This window comes from Lingula anatina, chromosome 1, assembly GCF_051362555.1.
Source record: "Lingula anatina isolate TDL-2025a chromosome 1, LinAna3.0, whole genome shotgun sequence".
Lineage (NCBI taxonomy): Eukaryota > Metazoa > Brachiopoda > Lingulata > Lingulida > Lingulidae > Lingula > Lingula anatina.
The window spans coordinates 64098448-64124144 of NC_141767.1; the positions used below are offsets into that span (position 1 = coordinate 64098448).

The 25697-nt window shown below is 34.9% G+C and overlaps 4 protein-coding genes across 5 annotated transcripts in view; 2 read left to right on the forward strand and 2 right to left on the reverse strand.

Annotated features, from left to right (window-relative positions):
* Window positions 1–7106, forward strand: part of LOC106151194 (metalloprotease TIKI1) — a 23620-nt gene extending 16514 nt beyond the window's left edge. Inside the window, exons 4-7 of the mRNA XM_013524306.2 lie at window positions 969–1059; window positions 4810–4929; window positions 5516–5623; window positions 5870–7106. Coding sequence (XP_013379760.2) covers window positions 969–1059; window positions 4810–4929; window positions 5516–5623; window positions 5870–6044 — 494 coding nt within the window. The 3' untranslated portion in view covers window positions 6045–7106. The remainder of the gene's footprint in view (window positions 1–968; window positions 1060–4809; window positions 4930–5515; window positions 5624–5869) is intronic.
* On the reverse strand, window positions 6987–12512 carry LOC106151195 (transmembrane prolyl 4-hydroxylase). The gene is made up of 10 exons (XM_013524307.2): window positions 12143–12512; window positions 11030–11111; window positions 10683–10840; window positions 10402–10463; window positions 10085–10119; window positions 9763–9928; window positions 9114–9168; window positions 8879–8997; window positions 8539–8629; window positions 6987–7923 (listed from the first exon to the last, which is right to left on the reverse strand). The coding sequence occupies exons 1-10, from the start codon at window positions 12335–12337 to the stop codon at window positions 7675–7677; spliced, it is 1212 nt and encodes a 403-aa protein (XP_013379761.2). The 5' UTR covers window positions 12338–12512; the 3' UTR covers window positions 6987–7674.
* A 45-nt stretch (window positions 12513–12557) lies between these two features.
* On the forward strand, window positions 12558–22133 carry LOC112041630 (WD repeat-containing protein 36-like). 2 transcript variants are annotated; one of them, XM_024075100.2, is made up of 20 exons: window positions 12558–12704; window positions 13020–13047; window positions 13584–13684; window positions 14203–14320; window positions 14581–14768; window positions 15137–15269; window positions 15514–15689; window positions 15914–16034; window positions 16225–16374; window positions 16737–16891; window positions 17177–17291; window positions 17641–17806; window positions 18005–18143; window positions 18385–18464; window positions 18722–18930; window positions 19205–19347; window positions 19660–19779; window positions 20069–20156; window positions 20458–20645; window positions 20868–22133. In XM_024075100.2, exons 1-20 carry the CDS (start codon window positions 12561–12563, stop codon window positions 21015–21017), a joined length of 2712 nt encoding a protein of 903 aa, XP_023930868.2. In that variant the 5' UTR covers window positions 12558–12560; the 3' UTR covers window positions 21018–22133. The 2 variants fall into 2 exon arrangements, with proteins under 2 accessions (XP_023930868.2, XP_023930869.2); XM_024075101.2 differs by having other exon boundaries at window positions 18005–18113.
* Window positions 21451–25694, reverse strand: LOC106151196 (uncharacterized). The gene is made up of 7 exons (XM_013524308.3): window positions 24660–25694; window positions 23965–24075; window positions 22853–23074; window positions 22499–22620; window positions 22163–22341; window positions 21827–21944; window positions 21451–21582 (listed from the first exon to the last, which is right to left on the reverse strand). The coding sequence occupies exons 1-7, from the start codon at window positions 24856–24858 to the stop codon at window positions 21451–21453; spliced, it is 1083 nt and encodes a 360-aa protein (XP_013379762.2). The 5' UTR covers window positions 24859–25694.
* Window positions 25695–25697: the final 3 nt, after the last annotated feature.

The window sequence follows — 25697 nt, forward strand, 5'->3', positions numbered from 1 at the left end:
TGGAATCCAAATGAATTGTTTATTTTCCCTTTCGAAATTAGCAAGCTTCTGTTTTCTTAGTAAATATAAGACAAATAGGAACCACCAGATTCAACATAATTAGAATTGTCTTTAAGTACCCCTTTTAGGGCTGCATGCTCTAAGTTGAGAGCATCTTGCAGTAGTGGCATTGACATTCATGATACTGGTAATGTAAGACACTGTTCTACAATTATCTTTTCGTGAGAGTAAAAGCATCTTACTTCTGCGGTATTCAAAAAGTGACACATTTATCAATAAACCAAAATAATTTCCTTGTTCTCTGATTAACTAAAAGATGTATATAAGCCTAGCTGCTGCTAGAAAATCTTTGGAATAGGGGAAATTTAGGGGCGGGAGGTCTGATATAATTATGCTAAGAGGAGTTTGTATTTTCACAAAAACTGGTCATCCTTTCAAAACAACATAGTTGTCAGTTGAAATAGTTTTGCAGGACAAAAATTAGTCATTTAGCAATGGGGAGGCTGACCCTCTTGTTCACCAAGTGGGGACAACATGGTGGGGACAGTGACAAGCTGAGATACAGCTGAAAAGAATGTTGAATTCAAAGTAAACATGGTATTTGGTAATAGGAGCAAGAGTGCATGGGAAATGAGCTCTTGCTGTGCTTGTGCTTTAAAATGATGTGCTAGATATTCATGAAATGGTAGGTTTCTGACGTGAGACATTGTGCAAGTGAAGTCAGGAGAAGAGTATACTGACCTAATGGGTGAAAGTAAAATAACAGTTAACTAGTTTTTTTTTCAGTAATAAAAAATAATTAGAAATTGCAAGGTACTGCGTTTGGTTATGTCAGTTATAATTTGACATTATCATCCAAATTACTGTAAAGAAATGCAAGAAAAATGGTTTTACTGGATAATTGAAATAAATTTATATTAATTGCCTCATTTGTGAATTATTTAATATTTTCTTTCTTTTTTTTCTAGGTCACTTTTTAGGCAATGATACAATAATAGACCACTTAAGAAAGCTTAACTTTGATGTTGAGCATACGCAATCACATGAGACAGTGCAAAGGTATGTAAAAATCTTGAAATAACAGGTGAATCAAAAGTTCTGAGCTTTTGCTAATACCTGTGCATTGTTTTAAATTGAATACAGATTATAAATTGTATTTTACATTCATTTGTATTTAGAATCATAATCAAATCATATTGTTTTGGTGACAGAAAAATTAAACTGACATAAAATATCCAAATAGAAGGTATAAATTTGCATATATTAGTTACCCAGCAGACATTGTCATTTCCATGTTAATACTTGGTGGTCATCAGACTGACCTTATATGCCTGTTGGGAGGGGTCATTGGTGTAAAATACCTGCATATTAAGAAACCAAAGACATTTTTAATGTGTTGCTTTCTTGTTAATGCTCAGTATTGTCTGTATCCAGGGGCAAGTGGCCACTGAATATTATGCAACCTTTTCTGGAGAAAAACATCTGAAAAGTGGCACAAGTGGTGTTTTGCAATTTAAAAGATGCATTATCAGATCATTTCCTGTCCCCCCTGGTTATTTTTTCAGGTGTAGGGTACAGGGTGGCCAGTTGCTCGCCATTATATTTTTATGGCCTGCTTTTTCAATGAAAGTATGCATTAAAATATTTGACTTCACACATTCACACCCAAGGATGTTGTTTCACTCGTGGTCGCGCTGCAAAAATAAGTAGTGTTGCATTAACGCATGTCCCGTCTCTCTCAGCATGCGACAGAAACAAAAACTAAAAATAATATTGACTCCTGATAAAGCTTATTAGGTGCAGAGATGTGGGTACCTCTACACCTCAACATTTTTGAGTGAGAAATTACCCCTTACAAAAGACAAATCTGATATCAAGTTTCAACACCTTCCTAGTTTGACTTCTTTTCACTGTATGTAATACAGTAAAGACTGTTTTCCTAATGTTTCAACCAATACTTTTTTTGGGAAAAAACCCTCCTAAACTACGTCTGAGTTGTTTCAAAAGGTGAAGTATATCTGAAGACACAAAATAAAAGAGGGTCAATATTGAATGAAATAATATTTACCCTCTTCACCCTACAGAGGGCCAATTTAGTGCACTCACCATCTATTTTAAAGTTGATTTTGAGAAATTTTATGGAAAAATATTTAAAGAAGGATAAAGGTGCATGAAGTAGACTTTGCTTAATATATTAAAGGAAATTGAAATTTTTAGATGAAAATAAAATCATTCTGAGATATACTATGAATTAATAATGGCTTTAGGTGTTAAAATGGCTTTTGTATGCATAGAGGTTTTCATTAATAAATACTACATGAAGGCAAGTATAAAATCAAAGAAGATAAATAGTATTGAAAGATGATAGGAAAATATAGCATTGTCCACCTTTGATGTACTTATATGGACTAAAGTAAAGTCTCTGAAACTCAGACTCTACTGGAGCACATAAAGAGACATTTTGTCATGTATTTAAAGGAGCCAAACAATGGACACAAACCTCCCTGAAAAGGTGTGAAATTGTGGAGAAACCCAGGGCCAGGCCTGAAAAAACATCATTGTCTGAGGTGTATTTTAACTGGTGTGTCAACAAGAAGTTAGGTATCAGAGTTCAACACTGAGATCAAAGGCCTTGGTCTGTTGATGATCACCTTTTCACCTTGACTCACTTCAACTTAAAAAAGACCAGTGGTTTGGCTGTAGGGTCAAAGCAAAAAAGTCTCTACAATTTTCCTGGTTCAATTCAAGTTTTCAGATGGGTGTGGTGATGAAAAACAGGGCTGATTTAATGCAGTTTTAGTGTTTGAAGAGTCTGAGAGAATATATCTTGGATTTTTTTATTGATACAATTTTTCAAGTTCTGCTCATTATAGAGGTTTCAAAATTTTGTATTTTCACTCTAAGCACTGCATCATGGTTACCATTTACTTTATTACTATCATACATGAAAAGGGAAGAACAATTCTGTAGGCATGCTTTATTGATTCAAACATAAAAAACTCTAGAAATCATTTTGTACATTTATCAACTTTGCATTAATATTTTTTGTGACTTTTGCAAGTATTAGATTGATTTACATGAAGTCAAATAGCTTAGTTAAGCTTCACCTTAAAAAGTTTAATCTCAGACAAACTAGATGCCCTTCTACATTCCTCAATGGTAATTAAACTTCTCATTTGCTACTTTACCATCAAGAGCACACCTTTGGCAGAGCTAAAGATCTACTAAGAGCGGATTCTCAACGAATTAAGCCAGGCTTTACAAAGCCGGTGACCTAAAAATGGCGGACGTACATGAAAGAAAAACCGCCTAATCTTTTAATAGTCTCTCCGCCTCCCCACACGTCGTCCCTGCGGGGTACAGTAATTAAATCGCCATGCGGAAGCTACCTGAGAAATATTAAGTGCGCATGCTCATCAGTTAAACTCGTGGTGAAGAAAGCATGGCAGCTGAAGGCGATCGGAGGAAAAAAGCTCTCTGTTCTATTATCTTTGAAAACAGAGACGAAAAAGGAATAATTTGGCCCGTAGAGCAGCAATGAATCTTCTATCTACGGAGATAATATCACCAGAGATATTCACGGAAATATTAATGTTCGGAGCCGAGATTTAATTACTGTACCCCGCAGGGACGACGTGTGGGGAGGCGTGTGAGAGGCGGAGAGACTATTAAAAGATTAGGCGGTTTTTCTTTCATGTACGTCCGCCATTTTTAGGTCATCGGCTTTGTAAAGCCTGGCTTAATTCGTTGAGAATGCGCTCTTATGCATACCATATCAGTGAGGAATGCAACTTAGTTTTTTTCTTATTTCACTGACTCTTTGATCACAGGTCAAGTGTCATTGCTGGCCTGCTTGGTGACATATTCTCACTGTTGCAGGTCAGCTTACACATTAAAAATGACTTTACTGTTTTTGATGTCCGTTTGTGAGCTAGCTTGCTGTTGCTCACCAATGCTGTCAGATAAGACAGCTGGTCTGTTAGGTGCCTGGTTAAGTGATGATGATGACTGTCATCATCAAGAGAATTTTTCACCCTGAGGTCCAAATAGGCAAAAGCATACTTGTCTGCATTTCTCGTAGAAGCATTCTTTAAGTTGGCTAAATTACATTTATAATTGTGAAATTTTTTTAATGAAATTTGAGGGAATATTTGGAAGTAGAATAATGGGCTGTTTGACAATATGTATTGTAAATGATGACAAAGAAACTAGATTCACCTTCTACTGGAATACTTAACACACACACACACACACACACACACACACACACACACAAATATGGTAATTTTCAAGGTTCTGAATCCCAGGGTGTATATTTTTTATTTCCTGAGAGTAATTTTCTGGTGCAGTTTTTCCCAGCATAGGTCGGGTGAAGAGGGCCTCATTATCCATCTTTAACATCACATGTGGGGATATTAATACTACAAGGACATCATATTATCAATCTTTTAGATCACACAAGGGATATTAATTGCAAGAATATGTTCTCTTGAGATATCTCTACCAGACTGGTAACTCATCACTCAGTCTTGCCCCATAATACAACCTTAGCTTAGGTACACATAGGGGCCAATGTAAGAAAGAACAATGGAATCCGTAGACTGTGAACTGTCATATTTCACAGTGCGAGTAACTGTATCCTGTACAATTGGTGTTTATCCAAAATATAATTACATATTTTGTCACTAATTCAGTGGACTGTTTAAAGTGTGACCCCCATCTCCTACACACTGTCTCTTCCATCCCTTTTTAGTTACAATTCATGTATTTAGTTCTTTGATATAAACTAATATAATTGCTATATTTCAGATCTTCAAAAAGAGGAAGATCCAGACCTAACCTCCTACCTGTGGCAGTGCCAGACATGCCTGCAGACTACCCACTCCTGGTGGATCCTAATGTAGACCCATTTGGGAGACACAATAGAAGGTGACTCTAAAATATTTGAACTATTCACAAATAAGGCACTGCTAACTGGTCATAGGTTAATTTGAAAGTATTTGGATATCAGCTATCTACAAAACATGCCACAAATTAGGGTAGCAACCCAGTTTGATATATTTTTGTCCATTCCCTGACCTGTTTTTTACATGAAGAATTCCTGTGTTATTTACAAATTCCAACATTCTTATTTGCAACAGTTGATTAGATTCCATTTGCACAATAAAATTGACAGTTTGTTGCAGGATTGCCCATTCTTTACATTTACACTTTTTTTGCTATTGATTCCCACCCTTTTCAGTTGTCATCCAGTATCTTTATATAAAACAAGCTAATCAATAGATGTACACATTATTTGCACTGTTTTATTGACAAATTAGTTCTAGGATGAAAAATACATTGCAAACAGCTTTATAGATTGCAAAACATCCTTGAACAAGATGAAGATTTAAAAGCAGTTTGACAAAACTTCATTTCCTCACCAAATATACTGACATTGATCTTTGAAATTGCTTACAGATTGGTTTAGGAAGGTCACAAATTATGTTTCAACAACTGCAATTTGTCATTTCAGGTCTCGCAAAAGAAAAAATAGACATAGAAAAAAGAAGAAAAGGAGAAAGAATAAAAAGAAAAAGGCCAGCTTTAATGAACTGTGGGTCAGAATTTCAACAACGGAAAGGTAAGTTGCTTATCTTTACATTGCTATGAAGGACAGATTTTTTTGTTTTCCTTTCATTTTTAAACATTTTGATATAAGTTTCATTATAAAACAAAAAAATGAGAGTGTAAATACCAGTTTTAAATTTAATATAGAAACAGAAGAACTTTAATGGTAAAATATTATTCTGAAAAAGAGTTCTTGTTTAACTAAAAGGAAAGGGAAATGAATATAAAAGAAAATCATCCAAAATTTTTTCTCTTTCAGTTCCACCACAGAGGCAACTACTTATGATGCTAAGCCAGTCCCTCCCAAAACCACCCCTTTGTCCCTAGATTCATGGTACAACAGTATATCTGCTGCAACAGCCATTCAAAGCAATCCATTGAATCTTTTTGCTGCCACTTTACTCCACCTCTTTTTAATAAGAACTTTGAGATGACAATTAGAACAATAAACCTTGTGTTATGTCTTGATATTTTTACTCTTTAGATAAACGCAGACATGTTCATTAAGTCTCATATTAGTATGGTGGTTTGAGGAAAGACAATTTACCTCAAATTATTTTAGAATTAGTGAAAATAAAATTACTGCCTAAATTATGTTTATGCTAAAAATACTGTCAATTATGCATTACACATTTTTCAATTTTTACACAAGTACTTTTAATAAGTTTGTAAGCTACATATATTAATGGTGGTATGATGTACAATATAACTTAAGATGGATTCTTTAGACAGAATCATATCTGGAATACTGAGCATTTTCCTAAGCATTTATGCCTTAAACACATACTTGTTTTATTGACAAACTCAAGTGGGGGGAGATGTTCACTGCTCTTCATTATTTGCAAATGGATTACTTTAAGCATGCAAAAGTATTATGATGAAATCAAAGCTGTAAATGTGACTGTTTATATATTTACCAATTATTGCTAATCTGTATATAGAAAAACATAATTATATATATGTACATATAGTTTTTAATTATTTGAGTGCAAGGAGAGGGCATGGGGAACAGCCACTCATTTGTCTCAGGGGTTCTATTTATAGCTGCTAGAAGTGAATGAAATTTATTTTTGTATTTTTTTGTATATAGCTTGTAAATAGATTCCATCTCAAGTGTGATAGAAAAACTGGCGAATAAAGTGCCACAGCTATGGCTTCAATATGACAGACACTAACAAATGTTACAAAATGTATCTGTTTAGGCTTTGTTGTATTTTCAATATTGTCTCAACAGAAAACTTCAAAAGTGATGAATGTTGGGGATATTGAATGATTATGTTGAAGAGCTGATTTCTTTAAGAGAAAATTAATTTTATTTTTCACAAGCAGTTCCATATGGACTAGTTTTGGTGTTGCTCAAAAAAGACCAACTGAGATTTTGCCTAGAAGTGATTTATTTGATCAACTTCATCTGTAACACAACCGCATGATAAATACTACAGATACCTCTGTAGAGAAAAAACAGTGAAGAAACAAAATAAAAAATGATACTTCAATGATTTTTGTTATTGATCTGAAAATATTATTTTCTAGTAATCATAGTTCAACCTGTAATACTCAGATATCTTAAAAGATCAGATTCATAGCTGTAAAATATTTTTCATAATAATAAGCATTATTAAAATCTTTGTTAAATGAAAATCAATGCAGTTGTATGTTGGAACTTTAAAGGAAAACATTCTTTTAAAACATTATTAAAATTAAGTACATATTTATTCAGAATAAATACATTTTGGTAATTATTGGGCAAAGGATGCAAAAATATGAAAAACTGACCAAAAACTACAATATAAAACTTTTCATTTAGGTTGCTTTTTTAATTTGACCTGATTTTTTAACAAACAAAAGCTCCCCTTAAATTTGAAAACAAATGTGGCAAGAGCAATGGTAGTGGGATACCATGGACAAACATGGGTATTCATACCATTTATAAAAATTATTAATGTATTCATCACATTGTCTACTTGCATACAAAATAATGTTGATTAGATAAATAATGTGACCAACCCACAAGCTTTCAGATTCTCAGACAAGTGTAAAGTGTCAAGTTTTCCTATCTTCCAGTCAGAACCCTTTCTCAGTTTCCTCTTTCATGTCCATCACTCTGATCCAGAAGTTTGCAATCCACTTTTCACCTTTCACCACAGGGCATCCGCCATGCCATGTAAATCTGTCCACCTCACCCAACCAGTCAGTCTTGGGATTTATGAAATGATTATACCAGATAACAGCTTTGCCCTTCTTGGGAGGAACTTTGAAATTTGCTTTGTGGCAAGATCTAAATAGATTGATGTTTCCTGATGATCTTAATACCTTAAAAAATAAAAGGGACACCAGAAGGCTTAAAACAGGAAGAAGAATATCAATATAAATGGTATATAAATTTTATTGTATGCAGGGTGCTACTGATGTGAACTACAACAATATGCAATGTAACAATTAATGGTAAGAACACACACCAGACACAATGGGAGTAATCATTCAGTGATAGTACAGTCTTGTGACATAGCTTATAATCAAGCAAGTTGTGAGATTTTGAATGATTTAGAGGAGAGTAGGGTCAGAACTATATGGCACACTATAGCAACTGCAGTGAAACAATAAATAAAACAAACTTTATCCACAGTTTTTTTTCTGGTAGTTCTCTTTAAAGTCCAGAAAAATTACAGCCTTTGGCACAACAGTGAGTATTCACCATGTTTAGCATGCTACTTTTAGATTGCTTTGTGAAAATACATTTCAAGCTCACAGATTTTGACTTTCAGAGATAAAAGGTAGCCTAAAACCTTGCACGGCTTGTTTTCTAGTCTTGTATGCCATCATACAGTGTCTACAGTTTTGTTTTAGGATGGGACATTGCACATAAAAGCAGATGCTAATTCAAATCTTTTAACCAAAATTTTCATCTTAAAAATACACAAAGTTTACCTCTTCATCTAATGTTATATTTCCTGCCACTGGAAATGCGGTTTCTCCTCCTTCTTCAACATCACTGAGATAAAATAAGATTGTCATATACCTAGAAATACGAAAAAAAAGACGTACAAAAAAATATCCAAAAATATCCAGTTACACAATCCCATATTGTTTTTTATATTATGTTGGCTACACTTCTGCAATATTTTTTTTTTCATTTTAGATTCATGGCATTCCTCTCTCTTTTTCAGTCTTTGGTCAAACAGAAATTGCCCAAATATATGACAATTTTTTTATTATAATTATCTGACCAACAACCCATAGTTTAATTTTTGTAGTGGATTAGGAATACCTGCATATTCTGCAATTCCCCTTCCACCTAGTGGTTTCTGTACAGCAAGGAACCTTGGTATTCAATGGAGTGGAGTCTAAGTGGGCATTATAGTGTCCCTTCAAACCATACTTGACAACCTACAGAAATAAAGTAAGATAAGAGTTGCTGCCATTCTGGAATTACCTCATAAAACTTGAACACAGCATTTTAACAAATAATACCTTAAATCAAATTCATTAAGCATGTTTTTTACCTGTACATGACTCCTCTTTATCAAGGTTTCAGGAAGCTTTGTTAACTTTTGAACTCTAAAAAATAAAAAAGTACAGTACACCTATTTAGTGTATGTTTTGACAAACAACAATGCCCACTTGACCTGACATATAACAATGCTCCTAGAAATGCTTATCTAAATCAAGTCTGGTTTGCCACAAAAATTCTAATAAGATGCCAAAGCAATGAACAATGTTGAAAAAAAGGGAATCATATTCATTCTTTGACTTTTTTGAGGTTCTATGTATAACTGCATCTCACAATAAAATCTGTGGTCTAGTCACACAGCTATGGGCATTCGACCTTTAAGGCTGCGTTCACATGAAAAAATCTATTTTCTAAAAATCTAAAAATCTATTTGCGGTATGTTGTGATCACGGTCTGTGCCCTGAATACCCCACGGCGTAATTACGGGCAGCGCGAGCCAGTTACTTCCAAAGCTGTAATTAATTCTTGGCGCTGCCAGTAATTACGCCACGGGGTATTCAGGGAGACTGTGATCACAAGATACCGCAAATAGATTTTTAGAAAATAGATTTTTCATGTGAAGGCAGCCTAAGTCAATGACAGATTCAAATATTATTTTAGGATTTCTTATATAATTATGTGTATGGTAAAACAGGTAATACCTCAATTGCACACGCTGGAAAACTTCATCTGTTGAAAAATCCGGCCTTAACCACACTTGTTCACTAAAGCGGGACTTCTTCTCTGGGTACTGTATCATTTTTTTCTGAAGATATTCCCCCATATCTGCTGGGCTTGTTTTCTGGATCTCATCTGGTGTGATTTCATCTTTAAAGTGTGAAGTACATCATAATATAAATATTTATTTTTATCACATTTACAAACTTTTAAAAACAGTTGAATCAAAATTTTTCTAGTGTCATTTGAACAAAATTTTAATTTTTAATTGGAGATAAAATGCTTGCCAAAATAATAGATACAAACTGTCATGATCTTGGTCCATGTCTAAGTCCATGTACCTGCATGAGAAATAACAGTAAACTTACTAAGTTATTATAGAAATTATGTCAATAAATCTCTGAGAAGCATTTTATACATGCATTTACTGTAAAGTCATGCTTATCACATAATAGTATATTTTGTAAAAATAACATTTAATCAGAAGTTGTAACTGATGTTTGAAACTTTAGGAAAAAAGTGATAAGAGGTACATGTATTTAGGAACAGAATAGCAAAAACAAACAATAAAAATCACAGAAAGCATAAATGAGCTTGTTTGCTTTTTGTCTATTCTGACCTACATTTTTCTTATATCTTCATGGTCTAGATAAACATCAAAACTATTTTCTATGGTTAGCTTCATCTGGAATGCAAAGTGCAAAATATCAAAAGAACTATAGACTTGTTGAGCATATGAATCAATTCATTTATAATTGTTACAAGTGTGACAAAATATTCACAAGCTAAGATGTGTACGTATGTTGATAAACTTTTTCATGAAGGAGGTTAGCCAATTTTAGTTAAAAATAATGATGCAAGATACATCACCAACTGAAAGGTGTTTCATATCTTTGTTACAAACCTCATCTAGGCTAAGTCTCCTGTTTCCATCCTGGTCAAATAAAGTGAACGAGTTTTTATTGGCTCGGTCACTGTGAGTTTTGCTGGTTTGCAAACCTATGTTGTTAGCAAGGGCTATGAAATGGTCACTTTCACTTGTTGTCAAGAAGTCCACAATTTCTAAAATACAAATGTTCACAATATTTGCATAATTTATAAATTCAAATGAGAAAACTTAAGCTACAAAAATTCTGCATAATATATCATATTTATTTTTATTGTCTCAAATGCAATTCAAGTTAAAAAATTACTACCATAAATATTCTTCTAAAAAATAAAATAAAATATGAAATAAGCACTCCGTTTTACCAAATACCAGTGGCTTCATACTAAGAGTCTTCAACTGCAATGATCTTCCTGGTTCTATGTCCAAGGATGTTACATACCCCTCCTGGTCATAAACAAAGAGGGATGTCAAACAGAAATTTATGATTGAAAAAAAAAAACAAATTAAACTTACAACGGATTATATCTCAGCTCCAAGGTTTAATTGCTAGGCCCCTGCAGTAACAGCATGTGTGGAGGCAGGGAGACCATCAGAAATCAGCGACTTCACTTTTGATCTGTGATCGGCCATATTTAGTCGGCAGATCAGTAAGTACTCATATCATCCATTATGAATGGGGCCTTTATATAGGCCCAAAGGATCAAAGGTCTAAACATTCTCTGATCCCAAACCTTTTGAAATTGTCCACAGGTATATTGGTTTGATCTCAAATGGCAGTCATTACTAAAAAAAAAAAAAAAAAAAAAAAGCAAATCCCATCAGTGATGTTGTCAAAAAAAAAAATCTTTTGAAGTAGATGTAATTTATTCCAAACAATTAAAACTTTTTCATTCTTTAAACCAATGAACTTTCAGACTTATGAGACTTTGCATTGTCAGGCACTCTCATCTACCTAAACATGCAACAGTAAGATGACAAGGAAAGAAAAGGCACATATGAGGGTAGGGAATACCTTTTGTGTTCTGTGTGACTGGCCTTATTTTTCGAGCGTGATGCATTATTTGAGCCCAATATTCTGCATGGAACGCTATTCAGGAATTCTTGGTGATACGTGATTGGCCTGAACATATCTTGGTGATTGGTGATTGAGCTGTTTTAATCATGGTGATTGGTGATTAAGGGGGGGGGGGGGGGGGGGGGTATTCCCTACCCTCACATATGCTGGTATATTGATTCAGAAATGTTTTCAAGTTGGTAATAGTTAGAAAGTTATAAAATTTACACTATGACAAATGTCTTCCTTATTTAATCTATCTATGAATATCTTTAAAAATATTATATATTTTATATATTTTCAATAAAATTAAATAATAAGTGGATTTTATCATTTTTAAAATAATTATAATAATATTGACCAGATGAGAACGATATGGGCCTAACAACTTTTTGTCTGTCAAAACAATAAATTAATTTACCTCAACACCATCAAGCCTTGTCAACTCAAGTTGCCCTGGTTCACCAACAACTACATTTTCATCACAATGTACACCATCCACGGCCTTTGAACAGGTGCCCCTGGGTGCCTTATTTTCTGCCGTGGGCTCATTTATACAAAAAGACAGACTATCCACCATCAACACCAAGATGGATAACCATGCCCTTCCTGTCATATTAAAAGAAATATTATTTTACCCCACAGATGTCAGTACGCTTGCAAAACGTTAACGTTATCATGATAAAAAACGATAATGTGTCATCTTCTGGTAGGCTACAAACTGTTACCGGAAGGGAAATCCGAGCCTCATTTTCGATCGTCTGTCTGTTCGTCATTGTGTACATGTGAGTACTTGCAGTTGAAGCCATGTGTTGTTTTCCTGGTTTCTGGACGTAAAAATGGGTTCGCCAAGTCGAATTTTTTGTGGATATCGAGCCCTAGGCTTCAATAGCAATCATGTTCCTCTAGCCGTGCGATATCACCAGAAACATAAAGAGAATTATGTCGTGACTTGTGTCGGAAAAGCATTCCATACTTACAACGTAAGTTGTTGAGGTACTGTAGAAGTTGTAGACAATATACATAATACCCCATTGTTTTGGTGATGATGTTGATATATATTTTTGTTTTAATCTGCAGCTTCATTTGGCAGCATCTGTCATTAGTAGAAACATTTCTGTGATGCCGGTTCATGCCTTTTCATTTGAGAAGCATACTACAGAGTTTACCCTTTTTATGTTTCCTTTCAAAACATAACCTGCACTTAAGTTCTTTATAACTTTCTTTAATATTTTATGTCAGGCAGGATTAAAGTGATTTGTTACAATAATCCTATTTTGCTATCATTTTATTTCCAGTGTTCCAAACTAGGAATTGTGAGTGTTAGTAAGTATATTATAAGAACTTGAATGTTATTTTATTTTAGACCTGTGCATTGGCAGAAATTGTATGTGGTTCTTTCAATTATTTCTTACATAAGTGTCTCTAACTCTGCTCATACTTTCTTGTTTAAGTCTGCTTATTGGTGGTATATAGACACTTCCCTGGGGTAGCGCTAAAACTCGCCAATTTAGCCAAATGCTAAAACTGACTTAAATTGGCTAAACAAAAAGGGCTTAATTTGACTTGTTTTAGTTAAATTATAGCCATTTGGATAGCAAATTGACAAAAAAGTGGTGATTTGGCTGAGTGAAAAAAATTGCTAGCGCTACCCCAGCTTCCTTTGGTGTCTGTTCAAGATTGTTCTTTATGCTTATTTATGAGCATATACGTTTTAATGATCAATAATCATAATTCATAATCAAAAGTAATGTTATATTTGCTGAAGATACTATTGAAAATAATTTTAAAAAGAGAACATTTATTAAAAATCATTGATGTGTTTTTCTTTTAAGTCAGTGTCTTATCGTTAAAATTTTTAGGCAATTCTCATCCAGATGATATAAACTGCCTTGCTGTAGATGCCTACCTTGTCTTTACTGGATGTAAGAATGTCATTAGGGCCTTCACAAGAGGAAGGGAGGTAAATGGCTGCTGATAACCTGCTTGTGACCTTCACTAAACATAGCTGTTGTGACATCAAACTGTTTCTCTGTGCACATGTCTCTTAAAAGGACAATGTAAGATTCCAATAATATGATGTGTGTCTCAAAAGTAACGGGGCTGGTATCACAAACAATTTATTATGATAGCAAACTGCATCACTTCCCCTTTGAAGTTCTCTTCAGGTGTAATGCACTTTTCTACATTTCTCTGTTGCACCTCTGTGCACTGCTGGAAAGATTCATCAGGGATGACCCTGCCCTTCAGCCCCTTCATTCTTGAGCTCTTGCTGACATCCAGGCCTTAAAAATGGGCCCCCTTGATAACCTTCTTGGTGAATAAGAACATAATGGTGCATTAAACTAAACTGTATTATTTCTGATGAAATTTATAATAATTATTATTCCTTTTTTTTTTCAGTTATCTGTATATTTAAATGTTTAACAAGTTGCCGATACTGCCCATCATATGATAAATTGACATTGGTGTCTCATTTAGGTATCTCACACTTATGAGGGCCACGAGAGCAATGTGATCCTTCTCTTGCCATTTGGTAACCATTTAATATCAGTTGATGAAGACAGTTATGTTAATATATGGGATATTCAAAGTGAAGGTAGGTGTGAAGGAAGTATTTAGTGTTTTTTCTATCACTTGAGAGCAACATGCATTTTGAATGCATGTATGGCTGTCGTTAATTACAAAATTAGATTGGCATAAGGAGTTATACATATTCTGATATCCAGATATTTTTTTACGGAATGTAAAAATATGTTATTTATTTTTTTAGATTTATTTTTTGATATATCTTTGTATTTTAGAATTATACTTAATTATTTTTTAAAATTTATTTTGTGATATATCTTTGTGTTTTAGAATTATACTCTTCCCTTGGTTTTGAGAAGGAGGTGTTTGCCATCACAGCTGCATTTCACCCTAGCACTTACCTGAACAAGATCCTGCTTGGCAGCAAGCAGGGCGCTTTACAACTGTGGAACATCAAAACTGGGAAACTGATCTACAGTTTTACAGGGTGGAAACAAGCTGTTACTGTTTTAGAACAGGTTAGCCCTTGGTCAGACAAAATAGGCATTGAATAGCAATTCATCCCAGACATTTATTTGATACGTACTGTACATTACATTCTGATTAAAAAATTATTATAGACATTAGTAGTAGATTTTAAGATTTATACACTAAATCTTAAATAAGGTAAGAATTTTTTTCCGATAAAGCAAAACTTCTATAATGAAAAATTACAGTGGTAAATTTCTGTTAATTTAGCTCTTTTTCATTGTATTCTAAATTAATTTTAAACACTGTAAGTACAATCTGTTTATTCATTGTTCCAGAAGTTTTAGAATGTCATATAAACATTAACACTGGCAAATACCATTTTAGCATGTTTTGTAACATGCTCTTTTCATTTTAGGCCCCAGCCGTAGATGTGGCTGCTATTGGTTTAGCTGATGGACAAGTAATTCTGCATAATTTGAAATATGATGAGACTCTGATGAAATTCATGCAGGATTGGGGTCCAGTTACTACTGTGGCATTCAGAACAGGTGCTGAGATAAGATGAGGAAATATTTAAAGTCCTTTTTACATCCTAGAGTTAATGAAAGTACAGTCAGTGGTTTGTTGGGTGACACGGTTACATGGGTGGTGGTAGTGGTTGATACTTCAGAATCAACAAACAAGAAAAATCTGAGTCAGATGTCTATGCTATAACATGCTGCCCAAGGTGATCTTAAACCTCATATGCTGTAGTTATATATACATTCACTAGTTCTTGGTTTCCTATTGAAGATGGCTCCCCAGTAATGGCGACAGGCAGTGTGGCAGGACACATTGCCTTGTGGAACCTGGAGGAAAAGAGGCTGCTGAGTCAGATGAGAGGGGCCCACAGTGGGTCTGTAACAGGAATGAAATGTCTTCCATCAGAACCCCTAATGGTCACCTCGTCTGCAGATAATTCACTCAAGGTAATTTTTTGTTGTTCATTTTCAGATATGATGTGTTGTCGTGATTATTATGCCAGACCAGGCAAAGTAGTTACTATCAATGTGGACATGTTTTACTTAAAATTATATTGCCATTTTGTATATTAAAAGGGTAAATATTTTAGTGATTAAACAATATTAAAATGTTTTGTTTTCATATCATAGAAGTGTCTTAACATATTGTTTGAATACACTTTTCAATGTAGGTGTGGATATTTGACCAGCCAGATGGTGGAGGAAGGTTGCTAAGACAACGGACTGGGCACAGTGCCCCTCCTTCAAAGGTCCGTTTCCATGGCAATAATGGGCAGAATATCCTGAGTGCAGGTATGTACAAAGATTAAGTGTGGGTAATGTTAATTTAAACATATTTCCTTATCTATTTACAATAAATTTAATTATCATACACTGTTTTCTACCAGATTGGGTCTATTTATTTATTTATTTATTTTTTTTAATTTGATGCAAACTAGGGGAACATGTGAAGTATGCTGCATATTAAATTGTATTCATTCAGGTCAGGATAGTACTCTGAGGTCATTTTCAACAGTGCATGACAGGCACAATAAGAGCCTGGGAAGAGCATCATATAACAAAGCAGAAACCAAGAAGACTGGGTTAAAATTGGATCAACACATGATGCCTCCCATCACAGACTTTGACTCAGGTGCTTACTAGGATGAAATAGCAGCATGTGAAATGTTAAGCTTGAAATTGTGTTTGTATTCTGTTGTATAATATGTTTATTGTTATAAAATTCTTAATGAATGGTTAACTCACAGATTTTGCATCAATTCCCAGAAATATATGTACTTACTTACTTTTGGTTACTTATGGTGGTTTTGTGACATGGGCCACAGCATGTCCTTTTTGTCAGACTCTGGACTTAGTGGTGCCTGTGACTTTGGAACTTCATGCAACGGATGATAGTTATACTTTACACCACATTCAGGTGACAAATTGTGCCAGAGCTCTTGAATGTAACACATTGCAGTGTAAGAGTTGTTGTTTATTTAAATTTCATTTCAGAGATATCCCGACAAAGTGACTGGGATAATATACTTGCCTGCCACAGAGGTCTTGGAGAAGTGACCACATGGAATTACCAGAGGTCATCAATGGGCAAACACAGGCTGGCACATCAGAGACTGACCAGTAAAGAACATGGTGGGACAGTGGCACTGGTACGTATAGGTTTTTGAGTATACCATTGTTTTAGAGATAAATATGTTATAGCAAGAGGATAATATGAAAAAATGGTGTTTTTTCTAATTGTAAATGTGTGACAGTGTGTGTTATAGATATGTTTGTAATAAACTAAGGAATAAGTTAATTTTCAATATATTATGACCATTTTAATTTAATGGTCTTTATTCTTAAAGTAAAAGAATATGCAGGTATCGAATTATATGGCTCATTTGTATGTCCATCAAATGTACGTATTCTAATGTATTTTCAATTTCTCCTAGTGTGTATGCCTGACATCGTGTGGCAACTTTGGTTTGATAGGGTACAGCTCAGGCCATGTGGACGTCTACAACATGCAGTCAGGACTACACAGAGGTTCTTATGGCAATCCTTCTGGTAAGGTTTTCTGTTCAGTTGTTACTTTCTATTCTTTTGTTGTTGTCTCCCTACATGGTTATTTTAGTGCGCATGTTTGTGTGTGTGTGTTTATATAGGTGTAGAACAAAAATGTTTTACTACTTGCAGGATATATCACCATGTTAACTGTTGGTTATGATTGATGCCAAACATTAAAAAAAAAAACAATAGACAAATGGGACTTGCATAGCAAGCCCCATTATAGCACTAGCAAAGGTGTTAGGGTGAAACTGGTTTAAACACGTTTGTGATGTTCTGTACTTGCAAAATTCTAAAGACAGGATGGAACTCACTATTGATTTCAGATGAATTTGCTTTATTGTTTTAGCCCATGATGGTGCTGTAAGAGGAGTAGCTGTAGATGGTCTGAATCAAGTCACAGTAACAGCAGGAGCAGATTTCACAATTAAATTCTGGAAGTTCAAGCAAAAGCAGTTGTTGGAGACACTCAAAGTGGAAGCACAGGTTGCCAGTATTTTATTACACAGAGAAAGGTGAGGTGTTGTTTTTGGCAAATATGATGCTATCTCCATGAATTATAAATAGATTTTAATCCTGACCTTATAAGAGACACAGGTGGGCACTTGAAAAAATGGTACAGTCTGAAGCTTATTTGTATGCATTTACAGGGTAATTTTTTAAAACAAGGATACTGTATAAAAAATAACAAAAGTGGTTGAATTTGTTTCCAGCTGTATGTTAGCTGCAGGGTGTGATGATTTCAGCATATCTATCATAGACATTGAAACCAGGAAGGTAGTGAGGCGCTTTGAGGGGCACACAAATAGAGTGAATGACATGGTGAGGGACACAAAACAAACAGCCACAAATATATGTGGATGCGTGAAATTGTTTTAATGACATCTTTGATAAAATAATGTTTCTTTTACGTCTAAATTGATATGTACAATAACACATTCCATGTTTTGTAATTTAAGTAAAAGAATTGCTTTTTCTACTTTAACCTAAATATTGGCAGGTTTTATATGAAAATAAGCAAGGTTTCTATCGTACATGTGGCAATAGCACTATGAATATGCACTAAAATGATTCCAATATTTGTATACAATAGACTTTTAGTCCAGACTCCAGATGGTTGGTCACTGCCTCAATGGATGCTTTGGTCAGGACATGGGACCTTCCAACTGGACGGTAAGGGATGATAAAGACTATGGTAATGTCATGTTGTTACTTCTGTGAAAATAACAGTGGGTTTTTGATGATACTCACGTAAGATATTGCAATTAATTGCAAGTGATTATGTTTTTGAGTTCATTGACATTGATTCATATATTTGACTTTTGCAGTGTTAAAACTTAACATGATCATGATCTCTTGTTTATATTTTTCCTCAATTTTTTTTATTGTATCATTTAAATTTTTAAAAATCACTGTACCTCTTTGTACAGGTTATTAGATTGCTTTGCATTAGATGCCGCAGCGACCAGTCTGACCATGTCCCCTACTGGTGACTTTCTGGCCACCACCCATGTAGATGACCTAGGGATATATCTGTGGTCAAACAAGACATTGTACACACATGTCCCTCTCAGGCCACTGCCTAGTGACTTTGAACCAGTCACAATGGAGATGCCATCCACCAGCAGAAAGTCTCAAGGTAATACATGTGGAAGTAATGCACTTATAATTTAGTAAGAATGAATTTGCTTGGTGAGAATGATTTCTGTCACGTTGATCAGTGTGTGGGTTGTAAGAAATTCAAAATATTATATTATAATATAATCTTCAGTCACTCGGAATTTTTTTAAAATCATTAGATGATGCTTACAACAACAGTTAATTTAAAAAGTGCACATATTTTACCATATACTGTGTTTCTCTGTTTTTGTTTTGATCGTGTTTTTTTTTACAAAATGCCAATTTATATCAAGGTGCTCCAGAAGAGAGAGAGGAGGATGTAGAATATGTGACATCAGATTTCAAATCACCAGCCCAGATATCAGATGAGTTGGTCACTTTGTCACTTCTTCCCAACTCTAGGTGGCAGAATCTCCTCCATCTTGACATAATCAAGGTACACTACATCTATATTTATATGTAACATTTTGTTTGATTAGGTGGTGATATACTAGTCCTTTGGAACATGATCACACATAAAAATATTTTGGAAATATCAAACACTGAATAACATTAACAGGCAATTTTATAGCAGTTAAGAGCAGCATTCTTTTTTAAAATAATTTTTCCAAAGCCCTCGACTTACAGATGATATATTGCTTAGACCTGAACTAGAAATGTTGAATATTTCAGAGTACCTCCCTCTTCCCAAAAATTATTTTTGTCAGGTTATATAAGATTCTCTTATGATGATTATTTGTGTTTGTAGCAAAGGAATAAGCCCAAAGAACCACCCAAAGTGCCCAAATCTGCCCCATTCTTCCTCCCAACTGTACCAGGACTGGAGTTCAAGTTTGCACCAGCAGATGAAGGAATTGTTGCTGACAAGGTAATTGTATAGAAAGTGGAGTCTGTACCTGTATGAATTTAACGCTTGAAATATATAGAGGTCCAGATTTGTAACATAATTCGTATCAAAGAATTACAAATGGTTATTTCTTGACTTATTTTTGAGATTGCAGTTCTTTTGTCCAGCCAGTAGCCAGTATGATAAATAATTATAATGAGTAACTAAAAAGTCATGAATCATTGAAAGGTAATATATTGGTAAATGAGAAGTGTTTAAATTATTGACTAATTACACATGTTTTTCTACATAATTTCTAACTACCTTTCAGGAGGGTTCTCATATTTCCAAACTCACAGAAACTCAAAACTTGACAGAATTTGGAAAATTGTTAAAGATGTCAGCATCAAATGGGAACAGTAAGTTCTTTTTTATTCAGATCACCATTTTGAATAACTACATCAGCAAAGACATTTTATTTATTTAGCTTTTTTGATTGGTGGGGGGGGGGGGGGGGGGGGGGGGGGGGGGAGAGAATGGTCAAACTGATATGGAGAGGGTATATATTGTTTACAAATTTGGAGAAAGACTAACTGTTCATCTATCCTATCCAGGTACTAGTCTGCTATATTATCTCTGCTGTTGAAATCAACAACTTTATATCAGTAATGATTTCAGTCCCAAACGTTCTATCTTCAAAGGCAATTATGTCCATTTTAGCATCAGAAGTACTGTCCAAGCTGAAGGAGCTCAGTCCTGCAGCCATTGACGTAGAGTTAAGGGGTCTGGCTCCAGAGGCAGGGGGGTCTGTAGCCCTGATGGTGCAGTTCCTGAAGTTCATCAGCGATGTTCTGGATTCCAAAAAGGACTTTGAACTTGCACAAGCTTATCTGGGTTTATTTCTTAAGGTTTGTGTTAATTATGTTATGGGAAGTTTTACCAACAGTTTTAAGTTATTGATCTTCTGGAAATTCTGATGTTGTGTTTTGTGAGATTTAACACTTTCACAACCTAGCTGCAATTCAAATCTTATTATTCTGTTTCATTAATTTTTATATTCTCTTTCCAACAAAATATGCATATCACATAATGATTAAAGATGTAATAGGTAAATTTCATTCTAATTACAGCTGCATGGAGAGCTGATTGCTAATGACCAGCAGTTACTAGAGCAAGCCCAACTACTAGGCAACAGCCAGGGGCAAGCTTGGAAACATTTACAAACTATGTTTAACCAAAGCTTATGTTTGGTGAACTATTTAAAAAGTGCAACATTATGATAATTGTTTTCCCCCTTTATTTTTCAAACACACATACCCATTAGTTAAAAATGAAGAACGAAGAAGGGTTATGGTGTTGTCATATAAATCATGCAATATAGAAAAAAACTTTGAAACTGTTTTTCATCATTTAGCATCATGCATCTGTAAAACTCATTTAGGGAAAGAAAGTATAGTAAAAAATGTGCCAGTTTCTAAATGTAGACATGTTTTTTTATTTAACATCAAAAATATTTTGGTGCAGTATAATCCAGTAAGCATTCAGAACAATCCGACTTTTACTTCTCAGTTGAGGTGTAGATGGGATAAGCTGCAATACACATGAAATTAGTCTCCAATGTTATTTGCTTAGTTTGTCTTGATTACTATACAGATCAAATTTTAATAACACTGCAAACTGAATATTAAAATTGGCTAAACTGTCCAGTTTTTATCATCCCTGCTGTAACAGGTTGTTACCATTAGAAATTCCAATCACACAGCAGGCCAGCCTTGGTCCAGCGTTGCCACTCAGGCCACTCCCCTTGTCCCCTCCACGCCCCAGATCATCTTCACCGGCATGAATCTGGTAAATAGTATATAGTTCTTGTAATGAGAAGATGACACGGTGTACAGACTGAGAGTGTAATATTATCAGTTATTCTTTACATTTAGGGCATATTAATATGTTTTTTTATTCTGAAATCCCCATTTCAAATTTTTTATGAAGTTTCACTTAGATGACATTAATTTTGTCTTAGCCCTTGTTTTTGTTTTTATAAGATGCGGTGTTCGGTACTTGCTTATTATTTATATTGGAGACTACTCACAACAATGGCCCTTCCAATAATAGTGTTTGGTCCCCAAAGTGAAGCAACAGAGTCCAAGAAAGCTGTTACAACATTTCCATCAGAATCTCTTTCTACGTTTCCCCAGTCGCCTACATGCCTGACAGAAATAAAAAAAATGAGATGACTAAGCAGCAGGTTAAGATTTTTTTTTTGCTAAATGATTTATTGACTTTTGAAAGGACGATCATTGAACACGTTTCCTAATGTGCGTATTGTATTTTCTTTCTATATTACTATATGACTAACAAATAAGATTCGGAAAATAAAGGTAATGTTGGTAACTGTAGTATTGCTCATATATTGCTATGTCCATACCTTTTGTTTGGCAGGTCAGTCGGGGACCCATGTCGTACATTGGCTGGGTTAAAGTGACCCCCGGTAGAAGCGCACCCGTCGCTCAAATCACCGTATGTGTGGACGTGAAGACCATGTTTTAAGCTATTGCCCTCTGTTGGCAGTCCAGAAATATTTACTCGGACTTCGAGCAAGTTTCCCTTCAAAATACAAGAACATGTTTTAATAAAACGCCTTTCATGCTTGGGCAATATCAACCGAAATCTGCTTGAAATTTTGACAATTTTACTGGCAATGATTTAAGCAGTTCATGAGTTAAACGCATTTTTGTTCAGAGATCATTAGACAAATACCCACTCTTTGAACAAGGTGGATGTCTCCACTGATGCCGTGTTTAACACCCGTGTTTGGTCTCATATCGCAGTGGCCAACCGTGTACATGCGAGCCAGCTGTTGGGAAGACAGATAAGGGCGTAGGCCTGTCAAAGGAGGAATGCTCCTGCATTTATATTGATACTTGAACATCGGCGTGCAGTACACAGAAGCAAATGGAGAAATGCATGTACATTTGTCCATTAACAAGACGATGGTATTATTCTCGAACCAAAACATTTGTAACTACCAAAATAATTTATCCTGTTACAATACTACATCATTAAATGTGTAGAGTTAAAAAGGGAAGGCAAAATTAAAATAATGAACACAGCGTACTTTCCAAAACGGGTGGCTTGCACACTTTTCCTTTTCCATCATTACAGCATTTCATGTCCAATATACAATCATGGTCGTTGGTGCACTGCCAGAGGTACTTTTGACCATAAACGGGGAAGGTTGAGCAGGTGCCCGTTTTTGCAGGATATCCAATAGGGAGCCCATGTGGAAACGTTAAGCTTTTGACCGAGGGTTTGGGCGCAGATTTTCTTGTAAAATGCACTTTTGCGAAAGGAGAGAAAAAGTTAGGAACATTATTTGGTTTCATGAAAAATATCTTACTTCAGTAATAACGATTTTACTAATTATGATATTCATTATAATGAAAAATGGACTTTTATATGAAATGGGCGGTTCGTGCATTTTGGTGAGTCATATTGGTAAAAAATTCATTCTCAGATGCCATACTCCACGTAACACGAGATAACAACAGATGTTACTGGTGTTTTTTTTTCCTGCTCATTTGCAAGTATTAGTTTACATGTGTTATATATAATTGCATGCGGTATATTCCATCATATTCTGATATAGCATGTGCTGTTTACAGCGTGACACAAAAACAGACTGAAAATAGAAAATGAAAGGCGCAATTTTCACTGAAAAAAAAAAAAAAAAAAACCTCAACCGAATTAAAAATCAGAAGTTATATTTCGTTATTTGATGAAAATTCACACATATTTTTGCTGTTAAGTAAGTAGCATACATTCCATATATCATTGAAAAGAGGACATGCAGCAAAGAGTTGCTCTAAAAATCAATGCTATTTTTCAATTACATCACAATAACAAAATTTGCATTACAAATTTCTGCAGGTTGAAAATAATCTGAAAGTGTTTCAGTAGCAGTTTGCATAGATATAATGGATTGGAAAATTGAAAGGGAAAACCGTGATTTATTATAACTTTTACTGGAAAGTAGTTTCAGCTGCCAATAACCTTCACAAACATGTAGCCAAAATCTAAGATTGATCTTGTAAAAAGAATAAATATATGCCCAACAGTATTTTCTATTTACTGTTGGTTTACTAAAGTGAACCAATCAATCCTCTTTACGGAATATATTCTTCTCTTATAATTCGCCTGATTTACTTACAGAGCACTGTTGTAACTCACCACAGTCGGCTTCGTCGCTCCGGTCGCCACAGTCGTTTTCACGATCACAGCGCCAAGTAGCAGGAATGCAACGACGGTTCTTACATTTAAATTCGTATGCAGAGTCGCAGTCTAGACAACAAGAAAAGATTACATCTTTGAGTGAAGAGTGAGAAGAAAATGGAAATAAGGGTTTGCCTATATCGATAAGTCCCTGTCCACGTCAGATTGGAATTGAAAAAAGATACATATGACATTTTTTGAAAAGAAAAGATATTTACCACTCATTGTAGCCCACTGCTAATAATCATAAATATTGAGAGGAATCATTTCTTTCAGGACACGAACCGCGTCACTGTCATCCTTGTTTCACTGGGCTTGCGGCAGCTTGGAGAACGTGTTTTTCCCACTCTCACCCCTTCTAAGTTAGGATTTTGACAGTTTTTGATAGTCAACATCAAATTCATACATCAGTGTTTATTAATACTGTAGCCAACATTGCAGCCTTATATTTTGTTATACATTTGTGAGAGTGAGCCAAAATTCCTTCTTCAACTGGCTGCAAGCTATGTGTAACATCAGCATGTCGTCAATATGCCAGCAACATGATATTTTCTTAATCAAGTGGTAGTATGAATAACGATAGATTTTCATTTATCTCATTATCACTGATTTGTAGGTAAAAATGAAGGATAAAAGACCTGATATTAACTAACCTTTGCTTTGAAACCCAGCATAGCCATGGTAAAATGCGTTAATATCAAGAGTAGGCATTCTCATGTTGAGCCTGGCTGTCTTGACATTGTTCAGGTAAACAGGTGTTGTCTCAGGAGGCGTCTCGGTTGCCGGGGTGGCCTGGCACGATGTCCAAATAAGTAAAATTAGAAATGTGCATCTAAGTATCCCAAAGAACATGTTTTTAAAACAAAGCTCTGCGTTATCAACCTCGTCACTAATATTCCAGTTTGAGAATCAAACGAAATTTCTATGACTGAATGATGACCACTGTTCTTTTGGTAGCAGCTTACGCTCGCGCTTTTATAGGCCTTGTGAAGGTTTTGGTATGTGAGCAAAAATGGGTGAGGTCGCATCACGAACGCGACATATGTGGATCTCTCAGACATTTTCACGGTCTCGGCTATGTAATTGTGCGTGGACGGACTGTTGCAACTGCAACAAGTGTGTATATGGCCATGGGTGGCACGCGACATATCGCTACACGTAACAGAATGTTCCGTTTGGGTTACAGTGTTTTGTCATAATAATATCAAGCTTTTATTGCTGTTTTGAGAATCACAAACAATATATATAAACATGCAGGTAAAATGCAGCCCAAAAATCTAAAAGTGTCATAAATTAAAAACGTAATCCTAGACTAATGCCTGGAAACAATACTATAATTAAATGTAATTGATACTAATTTACTAGAAAAAGTTACATTAAAATTAAAAAAAAAAAAAAAACTGATGAAAAAATAAAGATAAAATTAATTGTCATTTTCCGAACATATACATGTATTAAATAGATAAATAATGTACTAGTACAGTAACGTTACCGGAAACAATCGCTTTTCCGCTAGATGGTGCTGCAGTTGTACTTCCTTTTGTTTACAATCGCGCAATGCATTTTGGGATACCGCACTATCCTGAAGAGACGTTTACGTCAAGTACTGCGTGGAATTTCTAGCAAAATGACTGATTTTATAGACTGGGAATCTTTGCCTTATTCCCGTGCAGGAGATTTAAAACACCGGA